The following is a 27,611-nucleotide window of genomic DNA, read 5'->3' as shown; positions in this document are numbered from 1 at the left end:
TAGCAAAGACCAAACTATATGGGGCAGGGGTCGGCTGGTGGTGGGCTCTGTTGGAAGCAGCTGTGCTGCCCAGTGATTCCTCATTTCTAATGATTTTTCCCCCATCTCTTCGCCTGCTGGCTTTCAGTCCTCTTCATGTGGGTTTTGTGGGGTTTGGCAGAATGACCTGGCATTCCTGGGAGAATCTCAGGCGTTTTACACATCAGAAAGTTCCCTTTCATCAAAAGCATTTGTGCTGTTGCCAAAAATCTTCAGCGTGACTGGTGAACCTGGTTTCTGCGGTCCTTGGTGGATGTGACATTAATAGCTTTGCTGTGCCCCGGCCCCAGGGTACTGCTTCTGGACAGCCCCCAGGGCAGCACTTCTTGGCCAACGCCTTTAGTGCTCTTCCGTGTGGGCTGTCCAGCCCTGCTGACTTTTAACATGTTTGCTTTGAAAAGCTGCTGTTTCACATCCTACCCCCTTGCAGTTGGAGTAGGAAGTATTTCGTTATTGCAGTAACATAGACGATTTAGGGAAAACAGAGCATAATGTGCAGATGTACCTACACCCCTTAACAGTGTATCCTATTTCTTTTCAAAAACAGAGCAGAAATGTTTTCACATTCTTCTGCCTTCCCTGTGTTATAAGCAACAGTTTAATTACTGCTCTCCTGTGTCAGATCCAGGCTGTTATTTATGGCAGGGCTCTGTTCCTCATATAGTCAATGAATCCCTCCATCGTGTTGTTAACTGTACCGTAGCCTTCTCCTTTCTCGTTTTTTACTTCTTATATCACTTCTATTTCCCAATTTATTTGCTTTCCCCTCCTTTTTACCATTTCCATACACAAAAATAATCCACACCATGTTGCAGCTTTTTGGGCTGAGATCTTACTAGAGTTCTGTTCACTTTTAAATTATTTAGTGCTTTATTTATACATGATAATTTTGCAGGAGATTGCTCCAGAGTGGGTGAGTAATCGCTTCCAATGCGTTGCTTCCACCTTGCATAAGTGACTGCATAGCTGAGGTCTGTGAAGTCAGCAAAGAGGAGAAGTGTGAGTGCTTTGGCCATTACAGATTTATACCCTGGATGAGCCCGTGGTCAGCTCTGGGGTCTAAACAGAAACTCTTTCCTGAACTGTAACATTTATTGGAGGAACCAAACAAAAATTGTCTCTGACTCACAAAAAACCCTGTTAGAAGAGTGCTAGGAAAGGCAACCTTCTTTTCCTCACGGAGACCCTCTTCAGAGAGTTTGCTTTCCTCCGTGTTGCTGGAGAGAGATGATAGTCAAATCAGAGTGTGCTAAAGGAAGAAAAATATGTTGTTTCTTGCTGGCGAGCAGTGAAACGGAGCCTTTGGTGAAGGAGAGTGGTGGGCTTGGGTCTGTCTGCTGGCGGTGTTGGGGATGCTGTACTGCGGTGTCAGAGGTGTGAGAGGGGCTGGAGGATCGTGGTGGATGGGGAGCTGCTGAAGAGGCTGTAGGGCAGCCCAGTGCCTGAGAGGTCCCAGGGATGGGAAGGAGCTGTTGTGTCTCTGCCACGGGGCTGCACACAAGTTGGAGAGGATGAAGGATGCTGGTGAGGGAGGATGGATGAAAGTCACTGGTGAGCTGGAGGAGGAGAGGGGTGTTCAATGATAAGTCTCATGTGGTGCCCAGGGAGTTCAGTCTGCTCAGCTCTAGAGAAGCTTAAGATCCTGCTCAATTGTAGTCATCTAAATACCCGCATGGGGAATGAACAGAAGTCTAGTGTGGGGCTTCTCCAACTTAGTCACCAAGTAGTGAAATTCAGTGTCTGAAATACTTCCAGCTCTAAGTGCAGAATTAAGGTGCACTGGTTACTAAACCTTGCAAATTTTAACCTTTGAACTGATTTTTCCAGGCTTGTGGTGGGTGTTCTTGCTGAAATCACTGCCCAGGCTGGGTGGAAGCACTTGGGGTGGCTCCAGCCCTGGGAGGTGCCGCTGTGCCCGGCTCAGGGGGCTCTAAGCAGCCGCTTGGATGTGGAAGCTGTGGGTTGGACTGCTGTGCAGCGTGGGATGCATCCCAAGGGGATGCTGTGACTGTGGGGATTTTGCTGTCTCCTGTGGTTTGGGCACTTCCAACCCACCTACTTACAAACTGCTGCGAGTCGGCCCTTCCTCTGGGCAGTCCCTTGGAGAAAACTACCTTATTCTGGTGAGGACGTAGTGGAAATGGTGGGAGTGGGTCTGGGGGAGGGAGGAAATGGAGGTGTCTGCTTTTCACCCCTCCAACTGCGTCGCTTCTGATGGCACGAGGAGCCGATGCCCAGCCTGGGCACCGTGGGCGAAGGCAGCTTGGGCATGTGGTATTTCTGTTTTATTTCTTTTTTTTTTTTTCCGACTTGACAGTTGCCCCTATGAAAAGCGGTGGAGGGAAAATGTCAACCACTGAGGTCAGGAAGGAGCCGCTCTGGGAGGAGGGTGTCTCAGTGCACTTCTCAGAAAAGAAATCGCAAAGCCTCATCCTTCCGAGGCCGCCCACAGGGCCGCTGCTGCCCGGCTCCTGGCACGCTGCAGGCATCCTCATCGACATCGATAGTGATCAAAGCGAGAGTGTGCGCTGCGCCTGAGCTCCCTCCCGGAGCGGGGGTCTCGGTGCAGCTTCTGCCCAGTGCTGGGTCCCTGCTTGGAGGCTTTGCTGTGGCTTTTGCTCTCCCAAAGGGAGACTTTTCTTTTGGGTCTGTGTCATGTTGGGCTCAGTCTAAGCGTGCTGTGTAGGATGCTGGGATAAGCACAGGTTAATCCTGCTTTTGCTGCAGGTCTGTGTGTAGCAGCCCCAGCATCCCAGAGCCAGGGCCATGATATTCTCTGGGCTGCCCGTGTTGCTGTCAGATAAATCTGACTTATTCTCCATGTATAAAGAAAAAATAAATAGTGCTGGGTCGCTGTTTTAGTGGAGCAAAACCCGATGGATGAGCATGAGGGCAGGGTGGATGTAAGCAGGTTTTTTAGCTGTGGGGCTTCCCACTCCCCTGCTGGGAGGTCTCTGGTGCCTCTTGTGACAAATTCATAGGTTTTAGGGGCTGGAAGGTGAAGTTCTGGTTTGTGCTGCCTGCGCAAGGTGCATCTTTAAAAGCTGATCTCAACACCTCCAGAGCCGGAGATCACCCAGCAGCTCCCACATGGACTGCTCTCCTTTAAGGAGTTGAGCAGTTTGTGTGCGTGGTTTTACTTCTTACTTGCCGCAGCTGAGAGGCACGTGCCTGAGCTCTGCAAACCCTGTCTTGCTATGGGCTTAGGTGAGTGAGGTGAAGCGTTTCCCCACCAACACGAGACTTGCCAGTGCTTGCACAACTCTATAGAGTGGGGGTAACAGGGAGCACAGCTCCTGCTTGCAGTGATGGCAGGGCGCATCCCTCCACTCGCCTTGGGGACATCCCAAGGCATCCCGGAGCTGCGTGCTCCATGCAGATTTGGGGCCTCCCTTGCATCTCATAGTGAGAAATAGGTTTTTGGCAATTAAAGAGCAAGTGCAAAGTCCAGGAGAAAGCCTGGTTCAAGCTTCCTGCGTGCCCTCGTGCGCATCCTACCCTTCTCCACCCCAGGACAGGGAGGGTGCCTGGCGTGGTCTGGCGCTGCTGGTTTTGAGCATACCTGGCACAGTGGAATGAACCCAGTGTGGACTTCATGCTCTGTGCTGCTCTGACCTGGTGTAAAACACTGCTCCTGAGTTGTCCCTGTGATTTGTGGCCTGACCTGGAGAGGTGGCACAATTCACCATCACAGCAAAGCAGCAGCAGAGCATCTGCTCGCGTGCACTGAGACAGAGGAGTGGCTGCAAATAAAACTTTCTGGAGTTGGCTTCTGACCTGGCTGCAGCCTCTCCCTGGCCTGGGAATAAACCAAGGACTGCTCTGCAGTTCATAAAAGTCCCCAGGTGCTACCGCAGCACCCAGCTGTGTCCCAGGCGGACGCAGGACATCTGCAGAGGGATGCACACTTGCAGGCAGGTGGCTCCTTTCTGCTTTTAATATCACCTGGGGCTTTTGTTGCTGACCTGTGCACATCAGGAGCATCACCCTCCATGCCCAAATAACCTTTTTTAGTCTGGATGCAGGGGATATGGCTGCAGGGACTAACTCTGCTCCCAGTGGTTGGAAAGTGGATGCTCATGACCTGGACAGGGTGCGGAGGGAAGGGAATTCCCACCCATGGCTGGATCCCCTGTCCTGACTGATGGCTGGCTGTGCCAGACACTTCGCTTTGCCGCATGGTCTTTGTTTATTGTGTCCATGATTTCCGAGCTGCATTTTGTTCTTGAGACTATTTTTAGCCAGGACGCAGCTGTTTTGGTGTGTCTTTGGTTAATGCTGCTTTGCCAAATTTAGGAGCTCAGACCCTGGCAGCCTGCTGCTTCCCAGCACTGTTTAGCTTAATCCCAGGGTAATCCCAGTGCCTTGCCATGACCATGAGTTAAGCAGAAATTCTGCTTATAGCAATGTTATTCAAAAATACCTGGCTGCATACTTGTGCTTCAGCTCACAGTTCCTGTAGAAGACCCAAAAATGGGTCAGAAGACCTCAGGTCTGCTTATAGTTGTAAGATGCTTCCCTCAGCCCTGCCCTTGTCCCTGCTACCTGCCCGTCCCCCCAGCCCATTCACAGCTGGTTTGCCCCAGCTCCTCCCCAGGGAAGCAGCCCAGCGCCTCTCCCTCTGTCCCATTCAGCGCAGAATAACGCAGCGAGCCGCTGCTGCCGCAATTTCCTCCTCCCTCGCTAGAAGTGAGAGGAAGGAAAGAGCCTGCGTCTTGCTGGGCTATTTGTATTTGTGGTTACGCTCAGGCAGGAAGCGGCATTCTCCTCGTCTGGCGATGCACCCCGACGAGGCTCAGCTCCGCTGCTCTCGCGGATCCTGCTCTGCGTGGCCAGGCTTCGCCCTGGGCAGCCGCAGCGGGGCTGGGCTCTCACGGGTGAACTAATCCTCCCGGCCGAAGCAGGACGGGTTGCTTCAAGGCACCGTGTGAGCCCAGCTGCTTCTTGCCGAGGTCAGCAAAGCTCCCGCCAGCATTGACCACTTCTGCTGGGCCGGTTGCTTTCTTGACTATCTCATAGGTGCTGGGGATTTCCCTGGAGGATGCCATGCTCTGTGACAATATTGATTTATTGGAGGAATCTGCCGGAGTCGTCCTAGGCAGCGCCATGGCTTTGTGCCATTGCGCTGGCTTGTGAAAGTGGCTCAAAGGAAAACTGGAGCATCACTGACTTAGCGGGCTGCTGTGGCTATGCCCTCGCTGACAAAATACCGCAATCTACGGTTGTGCTCTGGGTGTCAGCAAACCCAGCAAGATGCCAAAGTACCAGAGGCAAATTAAAAATCGCAACTGTAATTAACAGCGAGTGCATCGGAGCTTCTTGGAAACTTTCCAGCAGGATCCTTCTCTGCTGGAAAATGTTGATTCATTGAAAGTAAAAAGTTGCGTGGCAGCAGGAGAGCTTTCCCATGGGGGAAGGCTCCTGCCCTGTTTATTCAGCTACAAGCTGGGCATAAAGCCACAGAAATAGTGTGTGTCCTGGTGAGCAAATGCCTGTCTATGGCGGGGGGGGGACAAGTGAAGGCTGTTTTTGCAACCTTAGCGCTAGTTTTGCTTGTCTTGGCATTGGCCTTCTCCCAGCTGTGCCACAGCAGACCTCTCCCCTGGTTTAAATTCATCTTGTTTAACACCTAGAAGGTGTGTAAAGGTATTTTTATAGCATGTCTGTATGTTTGATGAATTTTTAGCCTCTGCAGCTGAGAATAAGGTTTGAGGGACAGACAGCATGACCTGTAGATTTGTGATGAATACCGCTGTCCCCTTGCCAGCTCACGGCATCGTTTCTTCCTTGTTAGCTCCAACGCGACAGCCAACACACGTGGGTTGATGTTTATGTTTCTGTGCTGCTTAATAGACCGTGTGAGTGAAAAGCAGCTGGTTTTATATTTATTTTTCCTCTCTGATCATTAGCCCTACTTCCCTGCAGTAAGAGATGCTCTGTTTCTCTTGGTTTTGCTTTTGGACTGAGACTGGAAGAGCCCCGGTGCCAGCACCCCCTGAACCACGCTATGGGCTGTAGCCGAGCTGTGTGGTGTCTGCACTGCATCCACTCTTGGTGAAAAAATCCATGGCAATGTGGGATGGGGGAGATGCAAACACGGACCCTTCTCAGATATTTGTTAGACTGTTTGCTCGAAATTTCCCCTTAACTTTTTTCTACGGGGCTATGTGTGGTGCCCAGGTCCCTGGCGGGGAGGAGGAGGAGGTGCTGCTCCCTCCTTGGTCTGCAGATCCTGGTCTGCCGGAGCCGGCGAGCACCGCCTCCTCCCCTGGGATGCAGGGCCAGGATGAATGGAGGCACCCGGCAGCCTTTGCGCAGATCATTTCCTCTAAGACCATCTGGGAGGTGGCCCTGACCGCTAAGAAGAGCGATGGCCTCGGGAAACACCTTGGGCCATTGTCACCGGTTGGGTCCCAGCAGCGAGAGGCAGATGTCTGGAGACGGAGGCCAGGAGGGGTTCAATCAACTGGAGTGAAGGACCCTCCATCCCTTTGCATGGCAATTCTCCTCTCTCAATCTGGCTATCTTCTGGTGGGGTTTTAATACATTTAATGATAGTTTGAAGGTGCTAAGAGATGGAATAAATGGTGGGCACCCTTAACAACGATGCTGATGTGATGGTGCATCTCCAGGGCGTGGGGAAGCTGATCAGGGGGATGCAGCATCTTCTCTCGTGTGCGATGCTGCTGGAGGGGGTTGGATGTGTGCCCAATGGAGAGCTGAATTTTGCAGGGTTTGAGTGAGTTTATAGTTGGGATAGTGCATCTGGGGCATTTGAGCCTGGGGGAGGCAGGGCAAGGGGCCACACTGGTGGGTTTTCTGTGCTCAGGCAGAATGAAGGTGAGCGTCCACCCATGCCAGGCGCATGCCTCCGGCCTCTGCAGCACGCACGTGGCAGCGCAGTCATGTTAGCTACCCAGCCTCCCTGGGGGAGAGGCATCCAACCTAGCCGAGTGCATTGGGCTGCGTGAGTGAGAGCACGAAGGTGCTCGGGTACGAAGCGATGCCACTGAGATAAGCACCATTTGGTGAGATTAGATCTGTCCAGAACGAGGGCATGAGGTTTTTTCCTCCACTGTGATCTGATGCAGCCGGCAAACACCTTCGCCCTGACCCCTTCCCGTTGTTGGTCCCTCCTGCAACATTCTTGAACGGGGCTGTGAGTGACAGTGGCTCTGTCTCCCCTGCAGCCGGGCTGTGCCTGAACTGCTGGAGCCTGCAGGAGCTGGTGAGCCGAGACGCCGGCAACTACCTCATCCTCGTGGAGAAGATCCTCAGCAAGGCCAAAGAGGTGAGTCGGGAGGCTGCCGAGGAGGGCTGTGGGCTTTGAGGCGGTGTCAGCTCCGGGGCTTGACCAAAATGGAGTTTTGCAGAGCTTGGTAGATGATTTTGAGTTGTGGTAAGGTATTGCTGGAGCACTGGAGCTTGACGTGGGGTGATGCTGGGTCGGCAGGTCTGAAACTCTGGTGGGAGCAACCCTGTGTGTCCTGCTGGCTTTCAGCATGTGGGACCTACAAAGGAAAAACCAGCTCCGATATCTGCTCTTTGGGTAGCACTGCAGATCCACGGGGAAGGGTTTTGATTTCCCAAAGTGCTGCTTGGCACCATGCAGGGGCAGCCTGGGTCATAGGGCTGCACGGATGGAGCCAGATTTCCCCAGATCTTCCCCTGGCATAAACTGGGAGCTGCCAGTCCAAATCAGAGCAAATTGAAGGTTTCCTGTTGTTTTTGATGGAAACTTTGCTGCGGCTCTGCCGGGCTTCCTGCAGAGCCAGGAGTGGAGCTGGGACGCTGGGGACCACAGGCAGGGTTTGCACCATGTAGCAGCCCGGCAGGCGACAGTCAGGTCAAGCAGAGCAGGGAGGCGAAACGGCAGTGGGGCCGACCGTATCGGCCTGCCGCGGTCTCGTCATGTGCCGGAGAAGCTCGAGGCATCGTCAGTCAAGCAGGGTCACCCCAGGCTGCGGCTCGGAAGACCTCAGAGGAATCCCTTGATGTGGCAGGAAACAGTGATGTGTTTCCTAAATCCTCAGCGCTGGGATTCATGTGATGGGGTAAACGCTGCCTTTCATTTTTTGGGAAAGAAAGGCTGTCTAGCTGCCAAGCTGCGGAGCTGATACTAGTTAAGATAGCACAATTCGGTTCGATCTATTTATATTTTTTTTAATGGCTGGAATTGATCTAGTTGCAGATAGTGTTTTATTACATTAGGGTTTACGTAAGGGTTTATTGCACTTTGTGCTGTGCTCATGAGCACGGGGAGACAGTGTCTGCAAGCGTATCCTTGAGTCATCGCTGTGTCCATCGATGAAATAATTCTGCTGGCTATTCACTGGCAAAGGCTGGGCCAAAAATATGTGGTTTGCACCGTGCTGCCAAGCTTTGCTAGCCTCTTTCAGGGGCTGAGCTGCCTGCTTGACTCTCCAAACTGCCTGCTTTGAGCCACTTTCATAGAATTTCATGCAACTCTGCAAGTATCAGGAGCATTGGAGGGCTGGGAGCTTGGCCAAATCTGGCTTCTCGAGGGTAAAGGCAGAGTGGCAGCCTGTGCAGATCTGCCTGTCCTATCCATATGGGTTACTGGGCCTTTAGGGGTTATTTTCTCATGGAGACAAGGCAATCTGCTGGGGCCGGTGGTATGATGGTGCAGGTTGGGCACTCAGCTGCACTGCCGGGGAGCCTCCCGGCACCTCCAAGGATGCTTTCAGGTAACATTCATGGTGAGCAACCCAGCTTATCCTTCTGCCCTCGGGCTGTTTCCTACAGGTGCAGGAGAAGTGCGACTACGATCTCGTAATGCCCCTGGCTCTGCTGTTCTACTATGCGGTCCTGTATGTAAGTCTTGAGGCTGCTGCACGTAGCTTGATCCCAGCCCCCGGGGAGGCACGGGGTCTGGGGCCTCGTGAAGCCACACAGAACAGTCACCGAAATCGGGGTGGCTTTCGTCTGAAACATCATGGTCTGCTTTGATCAATTCATCTCAAAAAAAGATCCTTTACGAATCTACAGGGATCAAGACCAAGCAACCGTTGCACAAGCTGTGAGATGAAAAAAATGAGCTGCACTGTTTTTAAGCTTTTTATTTTATTTAAAGACGGGCTAATCAGAAAGGGAGACGGACAATATCTCTGTGCAGAGAAGGCAAATTTTTTTCATTACCCTTTATACTTGTGCAAAATATATGGGCAACGCTAATGAAAAGGAGGAGTGGAGCCTTCACAGGAAATACTTTTTTTGATTATTATTATTAGCACAATACATCATTATCCCAAGGAAATCATTGCTGCCAGATCTTGCAAAAGCACAGGCTGTAATGCGATTCATCTGTATGGATCTGTGGTTGTTAAAAAGAAATTTATATATAGGCTTTGGCACGTGAGCTGCAGCCGGGAGGTTGGGAGGGTGCAGAGCGGATGAAGCTTTCTCAAAGCTGTGCCCAGTGGGGATCCTTTGACGCTTCCTTGGGAGAGGACGGGGTGTCAGAGGGTGAACCTCTGCTCTGATCCCACTTCTCCTTCTCCCACTTCCAGCCTAAACCCTCAAGTTTTTACGCAGCGCTCGAGGCCTGTCTCCTTGCTGCCTTTCTAACCGTGTCTCCCCGTTCCCCGCAGGCTCCTCACTTCCCACCAGGCTCCGACCTGCTCCTGAAAGCTGCCAGCATATACCACAGCTTCCTGACCTGGCCCGTGCCCTACTGCGACATCTTCCGCGAGCTGCTCACCTTCATCAGCAATGAACTCAAGGCCCCCGGTAAGTACTCCTGCCCTGCCGTGGGGTTTTCACATGCTGCTGGCCCTGCTTCCCCAAAAACACTCACTGCCATGAGCGCCCCGTGTTTGTTCCTGAGCCTCTCCTGGTGTTGCTGTCTCATACCCTACTTGCTTCATGAATCTCTTGAGCGTGATGTCCATGTTTACCTTGTGCATGCCAGCTTTTCTAGGAGGTGAGGAGCTATGCCCTCCATCCTCTGGATGATTTTCCCTGGTGGTCCAGCACAGGGTGAGACCAGATTCCTCTGGAGGAGCAGGGCAGGGTTGTGTTTTCGGTGGCTGCCTTGTGTGCAAGGTGGTGGGAGCTTCCTAGGGACTCTCAGCTCTGGACCAGGGTGAATTAGCAAAATGTGTAACTATTTCCTGGCTGCCTTTCAGTCTGGTGGGTCTTTTCCATGGCAAAGCACGTGCTGGCTGCTCCTGCCCAGCCCTGGGCTTTGTTTGAGATGCTCGGTTTGAGATGCTCCGTGGTGTAACTGGGGTGATAACAGTGGGTCCATTCATCGACATCAAGGTGGCTGGAGCCTTCGAGCCTGCCCTTGCGTGGAGATTTCCATAGGGCTGAGGGACTCCCTGGCTCTTTCTTTACAGCCGAGACACTACCTTGTGATACGGCTTTGGGCACATCTATCGGCAGCAGCAGTGCTCCTTTTAATTAAGGACTCCTCATAGATGTCCTGTTGTTCCCAATGGAGCAGCTCTTCCAATTATTTCTAAAAGGCCCTTTCTCCTAATCTCTCCGTCTTTTGGTGGCTTATGGAGAGCCGTTATCACACAGAGCAGATTTCAGCCCTTGTTTAATCCTGCGCAGGGCCATGGCAGCAAGACTGGCTCTGAGCAGGACTTGGGAGGCCTTGGATGTGTACATGGGCTGTGGCTGAGGCTGGGGGTGCTTCCCCACGTCCTCAAACCAGGCAACTGCTTTGGAGATCCCTGATGGGGATGTGAAACATAGGGTGTCTGTCATGGCAGCAACATCCTGCAGAGATGGGACCTTGTTAGGTGCAGGTGGGATGAAAGATGCTTTCAAAGGAATAAAAAGATTTAAAAAAAAAAAAGCCCCCAAACCCTCTGCAGTGTTGTCACTGGACTAGCTGATTTACCCCCAGCTCAAGGATCCACCAGCATAAATGGCCATGGCCACCAGGCAAGGTCTGGCTGGGCTGTTGTGCTGTGTCCAGCCTCCAGCTCAGAGCTGCAGGGCCAGTGTGGACGTGAGGATGCTCGTCCCATGCTGCTGCAGCTGTGGACTTTCTCAGCTCCTTCCTGGTCGTTTATTACTGTGACACCAGTCGAGGCTGTGTTTTACAGACCCCTGGGAAAGCCCAAGGCTGGGGGTGGTTTGCTACATCCTGCTCTTGTGCCATCACCACTGTCACTGGTGCCTGAGGCTGTGTGAGCTGGGGACTTTGGTCCAGAAGTTTTTCCCCTCCTACAAGCATATGAGATTCCCCCACCCCTGCCAAAAGATGCCATGTGGGAGGTGTTGGCCTGCTGGGCTGGGCAGCCTGGTGCTGCCCCTCGCCCCAGCCTCTCCCCACAGCTGGAGCCAGGAACAATGAAAATGTGTCCTCTGCTGGTGAGCTGGCCAAGCCCTTATACACTTGTTGCACGGCCTCTGTGACCTGCTGCGAGGCTGAAGCAAAAGGGTTTTATTGAGATGAGGGTAAATATTAACTGAAAACAAGCTGCTGACAGTATTTGCCAAGAATGCAATAGCTTTTATCTGCAAACAGGGGCTGATGCCTCTGCAAGGGGGGTGAGCACTGCCGTAAGCAGGGGGCCTGTGTGGATCAACATGAGCTGCCGGTGGGTGCTGGGCAACCCCCCTGCCTTGGGTGCTGCTCCCAGGCTGCTGAGCAGCAGCTGGGGTTCGGACGTGCCTGCCTGCAGTAATAAGGGTGCTGGATCTTGTGGACACCATGAAATCTTTCCCAAGATGTACCCCAGTCCTGCTGTTTGGGAGTGTACACTGGCTTCACTGTTGCCACCCAGTCCAGGTCCATCCAATGTCACCTGGCTGGGGTTCCCTAAGGCATCCTGGGGACAGTCCCAGGGAGGCATCCAGGGACTTGGGCTGCCCATGCCAGCCTGTCTTCTGCTGGGGCCAGTCTGGGCTCCATCCCTGTGGGAGAGAAGGTGGCAGTGACGTGCTGTCCATAAGTGAGACCCAGGGCCTGGGGTGCTAAAGCAAGTGGCCGAAGCTGCTAAATATCATCCATTGTCGTGGTTTAACCCCAGCCAGCAACTAAGCACCACGCAGCCGCTCACTCACTCCCCCCCCACCCAGTGGGATGGGGGAGAAAATCGGGAAAAGAAGCAAATCCACGGGTTGAGATAAGAACAGTTTAATAGAACAGAAAAGAAGAAACGAATAATGATAATGATAACACTAATAAAATGACAACAGCAATAATGAAAGGATTGGAATGTACAAATGATGCACAGTGTAATTGCTCACCACCTGCCGACCGGCACCCAGCTAATCCCCGAGCGGCGATTCCCCGCCCCCACTTCCCAGTTCCTATACTGGATGGGACGTCACATGGTATGGAATACCCTGTTGGCCAGTTTGGGTCAGGTGCCCTGGATGTGTCCTGTGCCAACTTCTTGTGCCCCTCCAGCTTTCTCGCTGGCTGGGCATGAGAAGCTGAAAAATCCTTGACATTTATCTAAACACTACTAGCAGCAACTGAAAACATCGGTGTTATCAACATTCTTCTCATACTGAACTCAAAACATAGCACCGTACCAGCTACTAGGAAGACAGTTAACTCTATTCCAGCTGAAACTAGGACATCCATGCAATTCACATTCTACATCAGCAGTGAGGAAGAAGGGACTGGGGATGTAGCAGCTCTCCTGTCCTGTCCTTTGGTTGCTTTCCCGTCGCTCTGGGCTTTCACCCTTTACATCCCATGGCTCCCTTGCTCCTGGGCTGGTGCCCTTACATGGTGGCTGTGCCTTGTCCCCATAAGGACTTTTGGTGTTGCCGTGTCTGCTCTGGGCAGCAGCTCAGCCAGGTCAGCGCCGCATTAGGAGACGAATTCGATGTGCTCCTGAGGCAGAGCGGTCTGCAGTGGTGGCATGTCTCACGTCCTCTGCTCTCTCCCCCAGGGATCTCTTTCCAGAGGCTGGTGAGGACAGAGCAGGGGCTGCCTGTGAAGAACTACCAGAGCTCCACCGTGTAAGTTGGCCATGGGTGCTGCTGGTGCCACTCTGTAGCATCCCCACAGTCTCACGCTGCTTAAGCAGCAGTGGGGCTGAAGTGAGCAGCATCACAAAGATGTAGCGGTGGGTGCTGGGGAGGAGAGCTGGATAGCTGGGCTGAGCTGTGGGAAGAGACAAGGAAAGTGGCTGTGGCATTTCCACAGCTGCGGGTCAGGGTGTGTGGGCTCCCTGTGTTGGTTTTCCCACAGCCCTGTTTACTGCAGGGCTTCAGAGCTGGGTGAAAACAGCTGGGGAAGGCAAAGTCTCCTCCACAGGGAGTTGCTGATCTTGGCACATGTTGGAGAACAGCCAGCAGACACTTCGATCTGCGTGTTTGGGAGCCACCACCCCAAGGGGGTCAGAAGCGAGTCCGTCCCAGTACAACGATTAATGAAAGCCTCGCAGCTCTGAGCACAGTCACCTTATTTGAGGGCTGAACCTTTCCTCCTGCCATTTCCTCCTCATTTGTAAATAGGAAAATGAGCCCGGGTGGTGTGTGCCCTTCCTGGCTGCCGTGCCAGCCCCAGCCTCAGGGACAGTCCTTCGTGCATAGCCGCCTCCACTCTGTGCAGGAGGGGTGTCCTGCTGTTTTGGCTTGTCCACTCATGCCGTGCAGCTCTGGATCTGCACCTGTATCCCACCCAGCTGCACTGGTGCTGCTGTGTTGCTTTCCCAGTACAGCTCTGCTGCTCTACACACTTATACAGGTGCAAGTGCAACCACAGACGACTTACAGCAGAATGGCTGTATTTGCATAAAAAGCCCTGAAAACCTGGCACAAAGCCGTACACAAGCTGAACCTTGGGCTTAGTGAAAGCTTGTGCCCATTGCCTGAGCTTTCTAGAACCAAGCGCACCACAGCACATCCTTAATTCAGAGCCATTTTTGCTCACTGAGGTAGATTGCTCTCATCCATGAACAGAAGCACATGCTCGATGGGCTGCAGGTTTGGGAATTCAAAGCCTGTGGATATTCATGTTGTGGTCCACAGCAAAAATGCAGCTGAAGGATGTGGCTCTTCTCCTTAAAGCCCAGAAGTGATGCTCTGATCTGCATCTTGCAGGGGGAAGATGCTTCAGGGGCATTTTCTACCCTCTGCTTCATTGCGTGTGCTGGATGTCCAGTTAGGACAACTGGCTGCTGGGCCAGAGCCCTGTCTGGGGTTGATTGAACAATTATTGGGCTGGTGATATTGCAGATGTGGCAGGAGAGATGGTGCCGAGGAGCAGGGTGGAGGATGCTCATCCGTTACCCGCTGTCTGCCCACAGCTGGCACTGCAGCATGGGCCTGGCACCCCTGCACAGCCCCGAGACCCTCCGGCTGTGACTAACCCAAGAGGATGCTGCTGTCTAATGTGAATTTGTCCAAGACTTTCATGTGCCACCAGCATCCGAGCCTGGCTGTCCCGGTCTAACCGCCGTCCCCTTGTCCCTAGAACGGTGCTGCTGCTCAACCGCTCTGAGGTGCAGAGCGAGTTCCTCTCCATCGCTGAGAAGCTGAGCGCTAGCGAGCACCCGCAGCGTGCCACGCTCGTCGTGCTCCTGGAACACCTGTACCAGGCCAACTTTGGCACCCGCTGCGACCTGGACAGCCTGCACCACCTCCTGAAGGTAGGCTCAGAGAGCTTCGACTTTGGTAATGCTGCGATGCCATTGGGAGCAGTTTCATGCAGTTGGCTGATGGATTTCCTGACCAAAATAATACTTGATTGACAGAAGAAGAAAAGTTTTGATAACTTCTTGTAGGAAAAAGGTGTCTCTTCCTTCTCTTCTCAGGTTAGACCTGAGGTCTACACTTGTGTTTTGTGAAGTACATGGGAGGGTCACTCACCTTTTACTCTTTTCCCCATCCCTAAGTGGAGAGAGGAAGTGCCCCCAGATTTGAAATGCAGCAAAAGTGTTCATTTGACCAGAGAAATACTTTGCTTTGATGTTTGGGGGGCAGAGGGGCAAAAAATTGTGAAGAAAACCCATTAGGTGTTTTCAAACACATTTTTTTTCTTTGCAAAAGTTTTGGGGGACTTGAAAGGGGTAGGAGGAAGTGAGTTACCCAGTGGTAGTTAGTGATCCTGCCCAAAGACCTGTGTGTTGCCTCTATGGAGGGACCCCCTCGATCTCTCGCCTTGGCTCTGCTCCCCCCAGTCCAAGACGCTGGAAGAGCTCTCGGAGATCTATGCCAGTGCCGCCGACGCACAGGAGATTGCAGCCACCAGCAGTGACCCTGTCCTGGCCCGGGAGCAGCTGCAGTCCGTGCTGCGGGACATCGCTGGGGCCGCATCCTTTCCTGCCATTGCCGGTGAGAAACACCCCCCATGCTCCTCTTTTTCCTCCAGGGTTTTCTGCTGGCTCAGCCCCTGCAGTGGTGAGGAGCAGTTTCGCAAAGTTGCAACCTAGCACAACAACAACTACAGCAAAAAAACCACCAACCCAGGTCCTATTTCATAACCACATGATGAACCAGAAATGGTTTGTCATCCTTCATTAAAACAGGACAAAACAAAAAAATTCTGCAGCCTTTGTGGGTGAGATGAAAACTTTAAATCAGAAACCAATGGTAACAGTGATGTCTGATGGCTCTTAGAGGTGTGAAATGTCCCCTCGTCCCAATTGCATGCAACTTCATGGGGATAACGACAGCAGCATTGGTGTTCTGCATGACCTGGGCTGCCCAAAACATGTGCATGGGGTGGATGGCATCTCCCACCAGTCAGGAGAGCTGTCAGGAGCGGTATTGGGGGTCCCTGCAAACTAACTCCTCTCCCTCCTCTCTTCCCAGGTGAGGCTCAGCCCCGCAAGCTCCACACCATCCCCATCCCCACTGCTCGCTGCTACACTTACAGCTGGGATCAGGATAACTTTGGTAAGCAGAGGGGATCCCCTATCCCTCCTAGTGAGACCGTAGCCCTCTGCTCCCCCATCACGGGGGTTGTTGAGCAGCATTTCAGCTTGGCTGGGGCTGCCACGTTCAGCCGGGTATATGACACAAACTGTGGCCAGAGCCTGAAAGAGCCGATAAGAAATGGTTGGTGTTGGAGGGAGAGGTAACACAGTGGATGCCAGCGTCCCCTAGATGGGAAAGGATGTACCTGTCAGCTTGGGCATGATGCCTGCTGTGATCCCAAGTAAAGACCTCATCCGAGCGGTAGGCACAAGGCACTGGTGGCCCCAAAACACGTGTTGCCAGAGACAAATCATTCAGGGCTTTATCTCGTGGGCAAAGTTGTGCCTTGCATAAAGCTGGAAGAGGTGCATTGCACCTGAGTCTGTGGCGATATTGGTAGGAAGGGAGACCTTGTTTGGTAGAAAGCTCGTCTGCAAGGAGTAAACCTTGCTCGTGCCCTGAAAATAATTGTTGCTAAAAAAGCCTGACCACACTGAGATGTCAGGGCTCTGTGGGGTTGAGATCCCTTGGCTGTTACAGCTCTTCCCCCACCCGCAGCAGGGATCGCCACGAAGCAGGTGCCTTTGTCGTGCTCTCGGCCCGGCCGCAGCAGTTTTGCAGGGGAAGCAGCGGCTTCTCCTTCTGCTGAGCTGGTCTCTCCAGCTTCTCCATTCCTGGAAGATCTTTTCTGTTCCTGTGTAGGTTTAGTGTTTGTTGCCTGCTGGCCCCAGCAAGCTGGACCAGAGCTCTGGTTTGGGCTTTGCAGTGAGTCCAGCCTTGCCAGGAGGCCACCCGCAGTGGGATGATTTGGGGTTCGATTAGCCAAATACCTTGCTTTCCTCCTGCCCTCTGGTTAAACCCGAATCAGACGTGAGCATGTTGTGAAATCTGTGTAGGAAGAAAGCAAAACCCCAACTGGTGTTTGTCTTTTGAGAACCCAAACAGAATGTGACCTCAAGGAGAGAAACACGTTTTGTTTTGCATTGCATCTGAGTGCCTTATGGAAATCTAAAAACGTTCAGTAGGAGGTTTTCAGCTCCTTGTTTGAAACCGTGCAGGATCAAAGACAGCATTGGCCACACTGTAGTAGTGTTGTTGTCTGGGGTCATCGCATTTCCAGTGGTTGTGCTGGAGCCCGTACCAGACATCATCTCCCTCTGGTCAACTTTCAGATATCCTCAATGATGTCCTGAGCAAAGAGTGCAGCGTTGTTGAGCCCATGGCCTCCGAGAACGAGGAGGATGAAGAGGAAGAGGAGGAGGTGGAAACTGATGGCTGTTTCCCCGAGCGGGACTCACTGCTTTCCCCCATCCGCGCCATTTCCAAAGATTCTGTGTACTCGGCGCTGTCAGAGGAGGGATCTAAGCCCTCACGAATGTCCCTCTTCACCACCTCCAAGGACTCCATCTCGGAGCTGACGGTGGTCTCCAGAAAGTCCCTGAAGTCATTCGTCTCCAGTCTGAAGGACTGCATGGACAGCGGGTATGCAGAGGACAGCGACGAGAGCTCCCTGGACATGGTGGGGAGGTCGGAGCTGAAGGTAGAGAAGACCCACCACAAATACAGACACACGCTGACCAACAAGATCTACAAACTGTTCAAGAGCAAAAGCCAGCTGGTCTTGAGGAGGGACCTGAAGGACTGCCCAGACATGGGCTCGCTCTCGCTGCCCCTGCGCCGGGCTGAGAGCCTGTGCACCCCCCAGGCCAAGCACCGTGTCCCGGCACGCTCCCGGCGCGCTCACTCGCTGCCGCAGCACGTCCTGAGCCAGCGGCTGCCGGCCTCGCTCGCCCCGCGGCACCTCAGCCTCCACCGACGGCCCTTCCTCAGCTACGACGAGGACGCCAAGGTGTCCACGCTGCGCGTTGTGGTCTTTGGCTCTGACCGCATCTCAGGGAAAGTGGCCCGAGCCTACAGCAACCTCAGGTGAGCCGGGTGGTGCGGGGGATCCAGCAGCAGGTACCCGGCCCTGCTGGGACACTCTGGAGAGCTTTGCTCACCCAGCCCTCTCCCACCTTCTCCTAGGCTCAAGGAGAGCACCTGCCCCTCACTGACAAGGTACTTCAAGCTGCAGTTTTTCTATGTCCCCGTGAAGAGGAGCTGCTTGGCTCCATCAACCCCACTGATGCATCCCTCCCCGTCCCCGGGGGACCCACAGCTCCGGGCCTCGGCACAGACGGTAGGTGTCCTGCTCGCCGCGGGGCTTGTGGTGCCACCGGTGCTCTGCTTGGCCCCGAGAGTGGTGTGCGAGGAGGCCAGCAGGGCAGGCTGAGGGGAGCATTGGTGTCTCTTCCACCAGCCCCAGACGTGGGTTGAGGAGCCCGGCGTGACCCCGGTGTGTTTGGTTTCAGGATCCCACCTTGTCTGGGATGGAGAGCAGCACCAACGACGTCTCCCACTACATCGGCATGTTGGACCCATGGTACGAGCGGAACGTTCTTGGGCTGATGAACCTGCCCATGAATGTCCTGTGTCAGGTACGTGCATGCCAGGTGGTAGGGCTTGGCATCCCCTTCCCTTGAGGTACAGGGGAGCTGAGCGGAGAGCTTCTGCTTAGCACTGGACCACCACGATCCTGTACAGGAGGCTGTGCTACAGGGACATGGGATGGAGATGGGGGCATTCCTGGTGGCCAGGAGGAAGGTTTCTGTCCCCAGTGGGGTGGGACGGCCAGTTCTTGTCCTTGGGCTGTGGTTACCACATACCCCATCAGGCTTGTGACTTACTCTCTCACCACAGTCTGCCAAGCCGGAGGCTGAGCCCCAGGAGGACTCCCAGGAGCAGCTGCCCATCCTGGCAGACATGATCCTCTACTATTGCCGCTTCGCCACGCGCCCCGTCCTGCTGCAGCTCTACCAGACAGAGGTAGGCAAAGGGGCTCAGCCCCAACTTGGCAAGGGGGAAAGAGGGGTCTTCTGCCTGTGCCACCAACTCGGGACCTGCCTGTGAAGCGGTGGGGTGTGGCACAGCCACCACGTGCTGCTACGGTGGAGCTTGGTCTCCTCTTATTCTCCGGGTGCCCACGGTGCTTTGGCTGACGCTCCTGGCTCAGGGATTGAGAGCATGCAGGTCCTGCCCAGACGATCCTTAAGTCACACAAGCAATTTTCCATCCAAACACCTTTCCCCGTGACACAAAGCGACTTCTGTCAGTGCTGACAGGTTACTCGCATTGCTGGAAGTCCCTCTAGGCTCTGCTTTCTAATCCAAGCCCCTCCATGAAGCCTATTTTCCACACCCTGCAGTGTGCACAGAGCCGACGTGCTGGGGAAGGTTGAATGCATGGCTGCAACGACTGCTTTGGTCCTGTGGCACAGGACCGGCTGCAGTGGGGATGTGGCAAGCAGACTTGCTGCTGTTCATGGGATTTGTGTGACCTAAAGCAATGCCCAGATCCTGCTGTTAGGCTCATTGTGGGTTTTCTTTCCAGTGGGTTGGGGAGTTTTCTTTAAGTAAAAATTAGGTTTTTGGGTTGTTTTACTTGGTGGTGGTCTGTTAAAACAGCCTGAAGTACAGCTAAAGGCAAGTGTCACCCAAGGCAGTTGTTGAAAGGTGTATTTTGAAAACATGAAAGGATTTTCCCAAACTGACCTGTTTCCTGTAGAAAGGAGTAAGAGGGGTGAACATTGCCTGGCACGGGCTGGGTCTCCTCACCACCACGTCTTCACTCTTCTCCCCATGGCAGCTCACCTTCATCGGGGGAGAAAAGATGACCGAAGTCTTCATCCATTCCCTCGAGCTGGGCCACTCAGCGGCCACACGAGCCATCAAGGCGTCAGGTCTGTAGCTGATTCTGCACCTGCAGCCTCAGGGTGGAGGTCTGCAAACCACTGGGCTGGGAGATAAATGGAAAGAGGTGTCTGAGCCCACGCTGCATTGTGAGCAAAGATCCAGACATCTTTCCACAAATTTCGAAGTAAAGCATCATAATTCTTGCATTCCTCTTCAGCAACGAAGCCGTGGCAATGCCGTGTTGTTTATACTGCTGTTAACTCTAAAACGTATTTACAATAAAACAGCTTCAAGTCCATTTCCCTCTTCTCATCAGCAACTGGCCAAATGCAGCTCTTCATCTTTTCTTTTTGCTGCTTTCTGTTGTTTATGCTTTGTCCAGGAGCATCATTTATAAAATCCCTCTTTCCATTTCCTTAGTTTACTGGGCAAAGCAAGGTTTGTGCATGTGCTTGGAGCCTTTCTGCAAGGGAGATCCCTGAGCTTTTATGCTAGGAATTTATAAAATTATTAGAGAGAGGAAGCAATGGCAGAAGCATCCGCCTGCAGCATGGTCTCCAGCTCCCTCCTGGGTACCAATGACAACAGGCTGTCTGGTGCAGTGCAGCTCGCAGAGACATCTCATGGCCAACCAATAATACTGCATTTAAACTCATCGCTTAATTTTTTTAACCAACTGCTTTTCTGTGATCTCGCCTTGTCTTTCTAAACAGAGCTCATAAAATATCTTCCATGTGAAGTGTCACCACCCCGCTCCCCCAAAATACAGGCTTGGCCAAGACCTCTTCCCAATAACTCGTGAAACCACCAATCCTTCTGACTTTGATTTTTTTTTTTTTTTTTTTTCCTTGGGTTGTCTGGCAGCACACCACTTAACATCTGCAAAAAATTATCCAGGGGAAAAAAAAAAAAGTTACTAAGTGTCAGGCACAGTATTTCAAGGCTAATTTAATGTGGGCAGAAATATGCCCGGAAAAACAGGAGCCGGGTTAGCAATGCAGCCTTTTATTGCTTTGTGTTTTCCCTGGAGCACTGACCCCTCTGCACCGGCTTAGCCAGCACTGCTTTCAGTTTTGCAGAGCTGCTTGTTGTGCTTTGTGTTGAAATTTCTGCACTGGATTAATTGCTTTCTGGCAGCTTTTAAGCCATCTTTTCTTTTTGCCTTTTTGCTCCACAGCTGTGTTCAGCAAACTATTTTTTTTCTCCCTTTCTGTAGGTACTGAGTGTGCTGCTGTATCAGTAGCCAGCTGAAGAATGGGCATAAAAGGCCACTGTGTGACATTTGCTCCTTGTTTTGTGCAGGTCCAGGCAGCAAAAGACTGGGCATAGATGGAGACAGAGAAGCAATCCCACTAACACTACAGATCGCCTACAGCAAGGTGAGTGCACAGGACTGGCACAAAGACAAATGGGGCAGAAAACCACTTCAGTGCTGGGCAAACATCTCTCTCTGCCGGGGGCTGAGAGAGGCAAATGCTGACAGTCTGCTGGAGGACCCTGAATCCAAGCCCAGACGAGCCAAACTCAAGCTAATTGTCTACTTACTGGCTAATTGGGGGTGGCATTCCACTCCTGTTCAGCCCAGTAAAATAGGGAACGTGCAGTCAGTTTCCATAGACTGAACATGTACTGGGTGCCACTTTACACTGGTGGACTTTGCTTCCAAGGAGCGATCTGCTGCTGCTCACAGCAGTCCTCCTATTTTGGTGGTCCCTTTGCAGTTATTTAGTGTTAAGCCTGGGCAATTTTTGTAAATCCAAGGTTAAATGAATTTTAATGCCTACTCAAATTTTGTGCAGCTCCAGGTAATTCCAGATCTGAGCTAGTCCAGCCAGATGGTTAGGGGTGGGAGGCAGGGTAACATCAGCCTGGAGCGTGGCATCTCACGGGCTTTGGTTGGTCTCTGCAGACAGCCATCAGTGGAAGAAGTCACTGGAATGACGTTGAGAAGGTCTGCACATCTGTCAACCTTAGCAAAGCCTGCAAGAAGTATGAAGAACTAGGTGGGTAGAGGTGGTCTTTGTGGCTTTGCATAAGGAACAATGGGAGGGACTGGTGGAGCAAGAGGACACTGTGGATCTTCTAGCTGGAGCAAAGCAGGGATGTGTGAATGCAGGAGAAAATACATGGAAGGTGCCTAGTGTTCCCTGATGTATACTGTAGTCCTTGGCTGGCCTTAGCACCACATCAGGGATGAAGGCTGTTTGATTTCCCATTGTCCGAAAGCTTCCAGCCAGAGAAATGGGATGTCCATTATGGACAGGGCTGGGACAGTCCAAACAGCAGGATGGTCACTAGAGAGTGGTGCTTTCCAGAGCAACGCTTCTTCAGTAAGGAGAAGGAGAGACAGGTAAAACTGTTGTTAAATGAAGTAGGACCAAGGGAGAGGCTGCTTGTCCTGCCGTCCGCAGCAGCTTTCAGCAGGGTCTCGCTAAGCTGATGCTTCAGCCTGTTTTCTTTCCTGCAGCTCAGAGATAGCTGGCTGCCACATGATTTTGCTTCATAAGTGTTTTTTTCTAATCAAGTTTCCAATGGGGTATTAATAAGGCTTTGAGCCTTTTAAAAGCAGCAAGGTTTTTAGTCTGTGTGTATATTTAGAAGCAGTACCTGTTCATTCTTGCTTAAGAACTGCTGTTTTGGCCATCAGACACCCAGTTCTGAGTAAACTGAGGGGTTTTTTTTAGTTCCTCTCTCTTTGTGTGCTTTGTGTCTGGTAGGTATGTGGTTTGTGAGCAGAGTAGTCCAGGCAAACGGGTGATCTGCCAAATAGGAGACAGCTCCTACATGCCTCACAGAGCTCAACCTAAACCTCTATCCCTCCTGTTGCTACCCCATGCATGAAGCCTTGCAGACAACTCTGGAAAAAACCCAGCGGGAATTAATTTCTCACCTCCTCTATACATTTTGAGTTGGGTGTTTCTGTGCTAGTTCAGGAGCTTTGCTTGTGCTGCCAATGCTGTGGGTTTGCTTCAGGGGGTGTCCTCAGTTCCCCGTTGGGGAGAAGCTTCTCCTTCATGAATCTCTTCCTTCCAATGGAAACCCAGTCCCTTTGATTGTCTCCGCTGGTTTTCACATTCAGCAGTTTGACCACAGGATGTCACTGTAATTCCAGACACGAAAAACATCTCCAGATGGACTGCAGGAAAGGCCATGCTGGGAGAGCTAGAATTTCCTCGCGACAATGGGGAAATGGGTTTTCTCCTGTTTAGATCCTAAGATAGTTAATGTTGCTGCTTTGTTTGGAAAGCAGTTGGAAATTACACTGAAATTTACCTCTGTCTCTCTGGTTGCTTTCTTTTCATGTAGGTTAGCATTGGGGGAGGAATATTGTATTTTCCTTGACAGTGGGGTCCTGCTGAGAACCACTGTCTCTGGGATGCTTTGAGGGGTGGAGGGACCACTTGGGTTCCCACCAGTGGCCCAGAAGCCCCAAGTGATAACAGTTTTCTTTTGTTACAGCCTCAAAGACAGAGTGTCTCAACTTGACCATGACGGAGGTGGTCAAAAGGCAGAACTCCAAATCCAAGAAAAGTTTCAATCAGGTAACTCAAATCATGGTGCTTTTACACTTGGTAACAGGATGTCAGCGTGACTCAGCTGGGAGGGAAGCAGGGCAGGAGACAGTAGCTCCTTGGGGGATCTGTTTGCTGTTGGCCACCAGACCCGCTTTAGGGGTGCCCACGTCCCCTGCTCTCCTTCCCTGCACAGGGATAATGCGCTGATCATGGCAGCTCCCTCATTTGAACTCTTTTTCTATCAGCAGATCAGCGTGTCTCAGATAAAAGTAGACAAGGTGCAGATTATCGGTCTCCAGTCCTCCTTCGCCGTGTGTCTGGACCAGGATGAGCAGAAGATCCTGCAGAGTGTAACCAGGTAGGAACTGCAATGTGGCCAGCTGCCTGCTGCAGTCAGCACTCCTGGGATGGTGCATCCTGTGCATAAGGACTCTCGTCCATGAAACCACTGGGGGACGAGGTCCTGAGCACCATGGTGGATCTATGCCAGATGCCCAAGCTGGGTGATATAGCTCCAAGCTCTGTAGTGCAGCTGAGCTTGAGTGGGATGGATGGTTCTGCTCAGATCCCAGCAGTAGTTTACCTTCATAGCTGCCACAGTCTAAAGGGTGGTTCCCAGTCAACTGTTGAACTCTGTAAAGACAGCTCTTTCAGCAGTCATAAGGCAGAGGAAAGCTATGCAACTTAAATGAGGTGTTTGAAAAGCACTGGGCGTGTGAGCAGAGCCTTCAACTTCTAAACTTCATTTGGGTTCTCCACCACCTTTGGCATACCCATTGCAGAAGGAATGCATGATCTTCATGGGAGGGACTGAGGTAGAGCAAGAATTGTTCGTTTGACTGTTCATCCAGCAGTTATGTCCCTAGGGCATCAAGTTGGCTCCCCAGGTGATGGAATTTGAAAACTCACTGTAGACAACATAATTCCATGAGCACAAAGAGATCAAACCAGTTGATCCACGAATCTTAAAAATGTGCAAGCATTTTAATTTCTCCCTCAGAGAGAGCAGAACTTTGCAAGGTTATGCTGCCTCCAATGGAAAAAGATTTTGGATCTTATTTCTTAAATAACCCCAAAGAGAAGTGTTTTACTTAACTTGTTTGTTGTGCAACTCAGGGGGCTAGTGGGAGAGTTCAATGCATGAAAGGGAAAAGGAGCTACTTCCCTCTCCCCAAAACTTGGGGAATGCAAAAGTTCTCATTTTTCCTAATGAGTTTCAGAAATTACTTTTTATGGATGCTTCTGCTCTGGGTCCCAATCTGAGCCAGCTTAAAGACCTGAACTCTCAGCACTCATACTCCAGTCCTGTTAAAGACTGCACTGATTCCTGTTTGCAGATATTTCTGCTGCACCTGAGGACTGTGATTCTCAGCCACACACCTTACTTATATCTTGGTTTCTTTTTCTTCCCTTGCAGGTGTGAGATCTCTGTGTGCTACAAACCCAGGGACAGTGATCTCTTTGCACTGAGAAGGTCCTCTTTGCCTCTTCAGGACCCCTCCGAGTTTCATTCTCTTCTGTGTTTACCCATTGCCACCTTCAGTGGAGCACTGCCGTAGAAGAACCCTGTGTCCTCTCAGACCAGACTCCCATCCAACACCAATATAGGCTCAGAAAAAGGAAGCTGACTGTTGTCCTTTGGGCTGGAGACCCAGCTGTTCTTGTCCAAGACATCCTGCAGCCAAAGTGTTAGTGTGGCTGAGCTGCTCCTGGTCTGGGCTTAGCCCATCCTTGGGAAATGGGAACATTGGTGTTGTGTTCTGGTATCTCTCAGGGTTCCTCAGCAATGGCAGGAAAGTGGTTTTCTTGAGATGTCCACCTGGTTCAGCAGACTGCCAACACCAGCATTGAGAGGGCAAGGCAAGGACAGTGATATTTTCCTGCCAGCAAATGGTGCTGTGGCTGTATTTGACAGCGACTGCAAGGCCACTATGATCTGGGGGAAGATCATGGGGGGACATTTTGGAAAATGAATGTCCTTGGCTGAGTGGTGGTAGGTGGCCTTCAATGCATGTGGAGTTGCAGATCACCCAACTGATGTCCTGATGGCATTTCACCTGTGACAGGTCGAGGATGCTCAGGACAGTTCTTTGGGGACAGGCTTTCTCAAGGTTTCCTTTAAATTATGAAGGTTGGGTGTCTTGCAGAGAAACAGTGCAGAGCAGAGCAACCCAGCTGAGGCCCAGAAAGACCCCAGCATGGGTTGTATACTGCTGCTTGCGTTCCAGTGAATTGAGTGCAATAGGCATACCAGGGCATGGAGAGCTTGTCATGTTTTTACTGTAAATCCAGGACCTGCAGGAGGTGAACTTCCAATTTCTGCGTCCACCCATGAGATGTACTCCCTGTTCAGCCCACGTTCTTGCATCCCGCTTCCCAGCACTGTACGCTAGAGACACCCCAGTGGCTGAATCCTCAATGGTTGCTTGAAATATGGCAGGAACCATGCTCACACTCATAGGAGGGAGGGAATTACTAGGGAAACCACTAGGATTGCTTTAAGCTCACCTGAAGAGGCAGCTTTGCTAGAGAAGGACCCAGCACCAAAAACACTAGTGACGCTTGCAAGCGACAATAGGATTTGAGATTCCTCCTCCCCTGCAAAGAGGCTTTCCACCCTCTTCCTTCTCTCTGCAAGGCTGTAGGTACAGAAAGGTGCAATATTTGGGGGTATTTAGAGGTATTCTGACCCCATGAGCAAAAAAAAAATGAGACTAGTTTCATAGCCATCAAGCTGTTCCTCAGTAGTTTTTGGTGATTGCACTAATGGTAACGGGCAGAAGAGCATGCTGCCTGTTGCAGGCTAAAAGGATCTTAATGCCGAGGACATGTGCTCCCTGTAAACGTCTGGAAGGGACCCCTGATACTGGTGGGGACTGCAGGGCTCAGCCACAGCATGATCAGTTCAGTGCGGGTCCTTTGACCCTCCAGACAACAGAACCTGCTCAGCTCTTAGCGCTAGTTAGAACATGGTTGGGCTCTGTCCCCAAGGGCTGGTGGCACAGCAGCAGTGTCATTTGAGGTTAAATCTCCCAGGAAGAGGGCCAGAGCCCCTGGGGCTTCAGTTGTCTCAGAGAAGCGTGGGTCAGGTTTGTCTGCTGGATTTCTCTACATCGCTCCTGGAAGTGTTTGGGGGATCCCTCCTGTGCCATCAACTCTGATCCTGGCCCTGCTGGCTGCTGGACCTGCTTTCTGTTCCCACTGCCTCTCTTGTTTGGGGACAGCTTGGTCTGGGCCCAGTGGTGAATATCTTGGGTTAAGAAGGTGCTAGCTGGCTCTTTGGTGTCCGCAGCAGCTCTGGGTGCAGCTTCTGCCAATGGCCAGAGATGAGCAAAAACAAGATGTGAACGTGCCCCCGAGGCCGCTGTGCTTCATCCTTCTACTTGAATAAACCATCCCAAGGATGGTGTTGCCTTGTGGACTCCAAGAAAAGACCTTCGTGTGGGGCGAAGCATCACTTGAACATAAGCAGGCGCTCTGGCTCCACCACGATGCGAAGCCGGCTTGGACTCCTGGCAAGAACCCGCCTTCCCCGGCCACCCACCAACTCCAGGAGCACCTGACTTTTCCTATGTGCATGGAGCAGTGTCCATCCCTTGCTCGCAGCATGGACTTGGCAGGGACACCAAGACACTGGTCATGGTGGGCTGTCCCCTTGCTCACAGGGTGCCTGTGGTGCGATGTGGGAGCATGCTCTGAGGTCGCTGCTGTGCACTTCTGCACATCGGTATTTTAAGTCCAATAGGCTCAATGGATCAGACAGATTTTAATAGCTCTTTCCATGCACTTGGAAAACGTTTTCCCACTGGCTTTTCATTTCCCAAACAGGTTTGTGTGTGTCTTCTCAAATGGGGCTGAAATTTGACGCTGTTTTTTTTGTTTAATACTTTAAAATAGCACCTTATCCTGTCAAAACATTGCTATTTGTGATCTTGATATCCGTGGCTAAATATATCCCTGCCGCTGTTAATGATATAAACCTCTTTGGTTTCAGCTGGCCCTCCAGAAATACTAGAGAAGAGAATTTCCATCTCATAGAGAAAAACAAGCACAAACTCTAGGGACTCATAATCCTGGCTAAGGTTTTGACCTCTGATGCTTTCTGGAAATGGAAGACGTCTGAGGTTCTTTCAGGTCATCTTTGTACATATGTGCAGCCTCACCAAATCTGTGTAATGTCTGTGCTAATCTGTAAAATACTGTTCAAAGAACTTTTTAAGTAATTGTAAAATATTAAATGTTGATTTATTTCGAGTACAAATACAGCGTTTGAGTCAAGTAATTCCTGAGTAGGCGAGAGGTGCAGGAGGAGGCTCCGTATCTCCAGGAGGAGAGCAGGGAGCACCGGGGTCCTTTGCAGAGTAGCTGACCTGAGAGCAGGAAATGGCTCGTAAAGTCATTATGTTCCTCAGCTTGGTCCCAGAGGGCACGGCAGGGAGACTTGCAGAGGTTAATTGAGCTGCTT

At 51.9% G+C, this 27,611-nt stretch overlaps 1 protein-coding gene across 8 annotated transcripts in view; it reads left to right on the top strand.

The window, feature by feature from the left end:
- PIK3R5 (phosphoinositide-3-kinase regulatory subunit 5) overlaps positions 1-27,407 on the top strand; it is a 63,477-nt gene extending 36,070 nt beyond the window's left edge. For 6 of the 8 annotated variants that reach the window (XM_030015934.1, XM_030015937.2, XM_041123793.1 and 3 more), the window contains 17 exons: positions 7,230-7,330; positions 8,806-8,874; positions 9,651-9,789; positions 12,927-12,996; positions 14,456-14,630; positions 15,162-15,315; positions 15,796-15,879; positions 17,073-17,826; positions 17,926-18,079; positions 18,252-18,377; positions 18,640-18,765; positions 19,585-19,678; positions 20,934-21,010; positions 21,541-21,634; positions 23,091-23,173; positions 23,392-23,504; positions 24,564-27,407. In XM_030015934.1, coding sequence (XP_029871794.1) covers positions 7,230-7,330; positions 8,806-8,874; positions 9,651-9,789; positions 12,927-12,996; positions 14,456-14,630; positions 15,162-15,315; positions 15,796-15,879; positions 17,073-17,826; positions 17,926-18,079; positions 18,252-18,377; positions 18,640-18,765; positions 19,585-19,678; positions 20,934-21,010; positions 21,541-21,634; positions 23,091-23,173; positions 23,392-23,504; positions 24,564-24,705 — 2,555 coding nt within the window. In that variant the 3' untranslated portion in view covers positions 24,706-27,407. The remainder of the gene's footprint in view (positions 1-7,229; positions 7,331-8,805; positions 8,875-9,650; positions 9,790-12,926; positions 12,997-14,455; positions 14,631-15,161; positions 15,316-15,795; positions 15,880-17,072; positions 17,827-17,925; positions 18,080-18,251; positions 18,378-18,639; positions 18,766-19,584; positions 19,679-20,933; positions 21,011-21,540; positions 21,635-23,090; positions 23,174-23,391; positions 23,505-24,563) is intronic. The other 2 variants (XM_030015941.1, XM_030015942.1) reach the window with 2 other exon arrangements.
- Positions 27,408-27,611: the final 204 nt, after the last annotated feature.

Source organism: Aquila chrysaetos, chromosome 5, assembly GCF_900496995.4.
Source record: "Aquila chrysaetos chrysaetos chromosome 5, bAquChr1.4, whole genome shotgun sequence".
Lineage (NCBI taxonomy): Eukaryota > Metazoa > Chordata > Aves > Accipitriformes > Accipitridae > Aquila > Aquila chrysaetos.
Note: the sequence above shows the minus strand (reverse complement) of the source record. Positions and strands in the feature narration are given on the sequence as shown.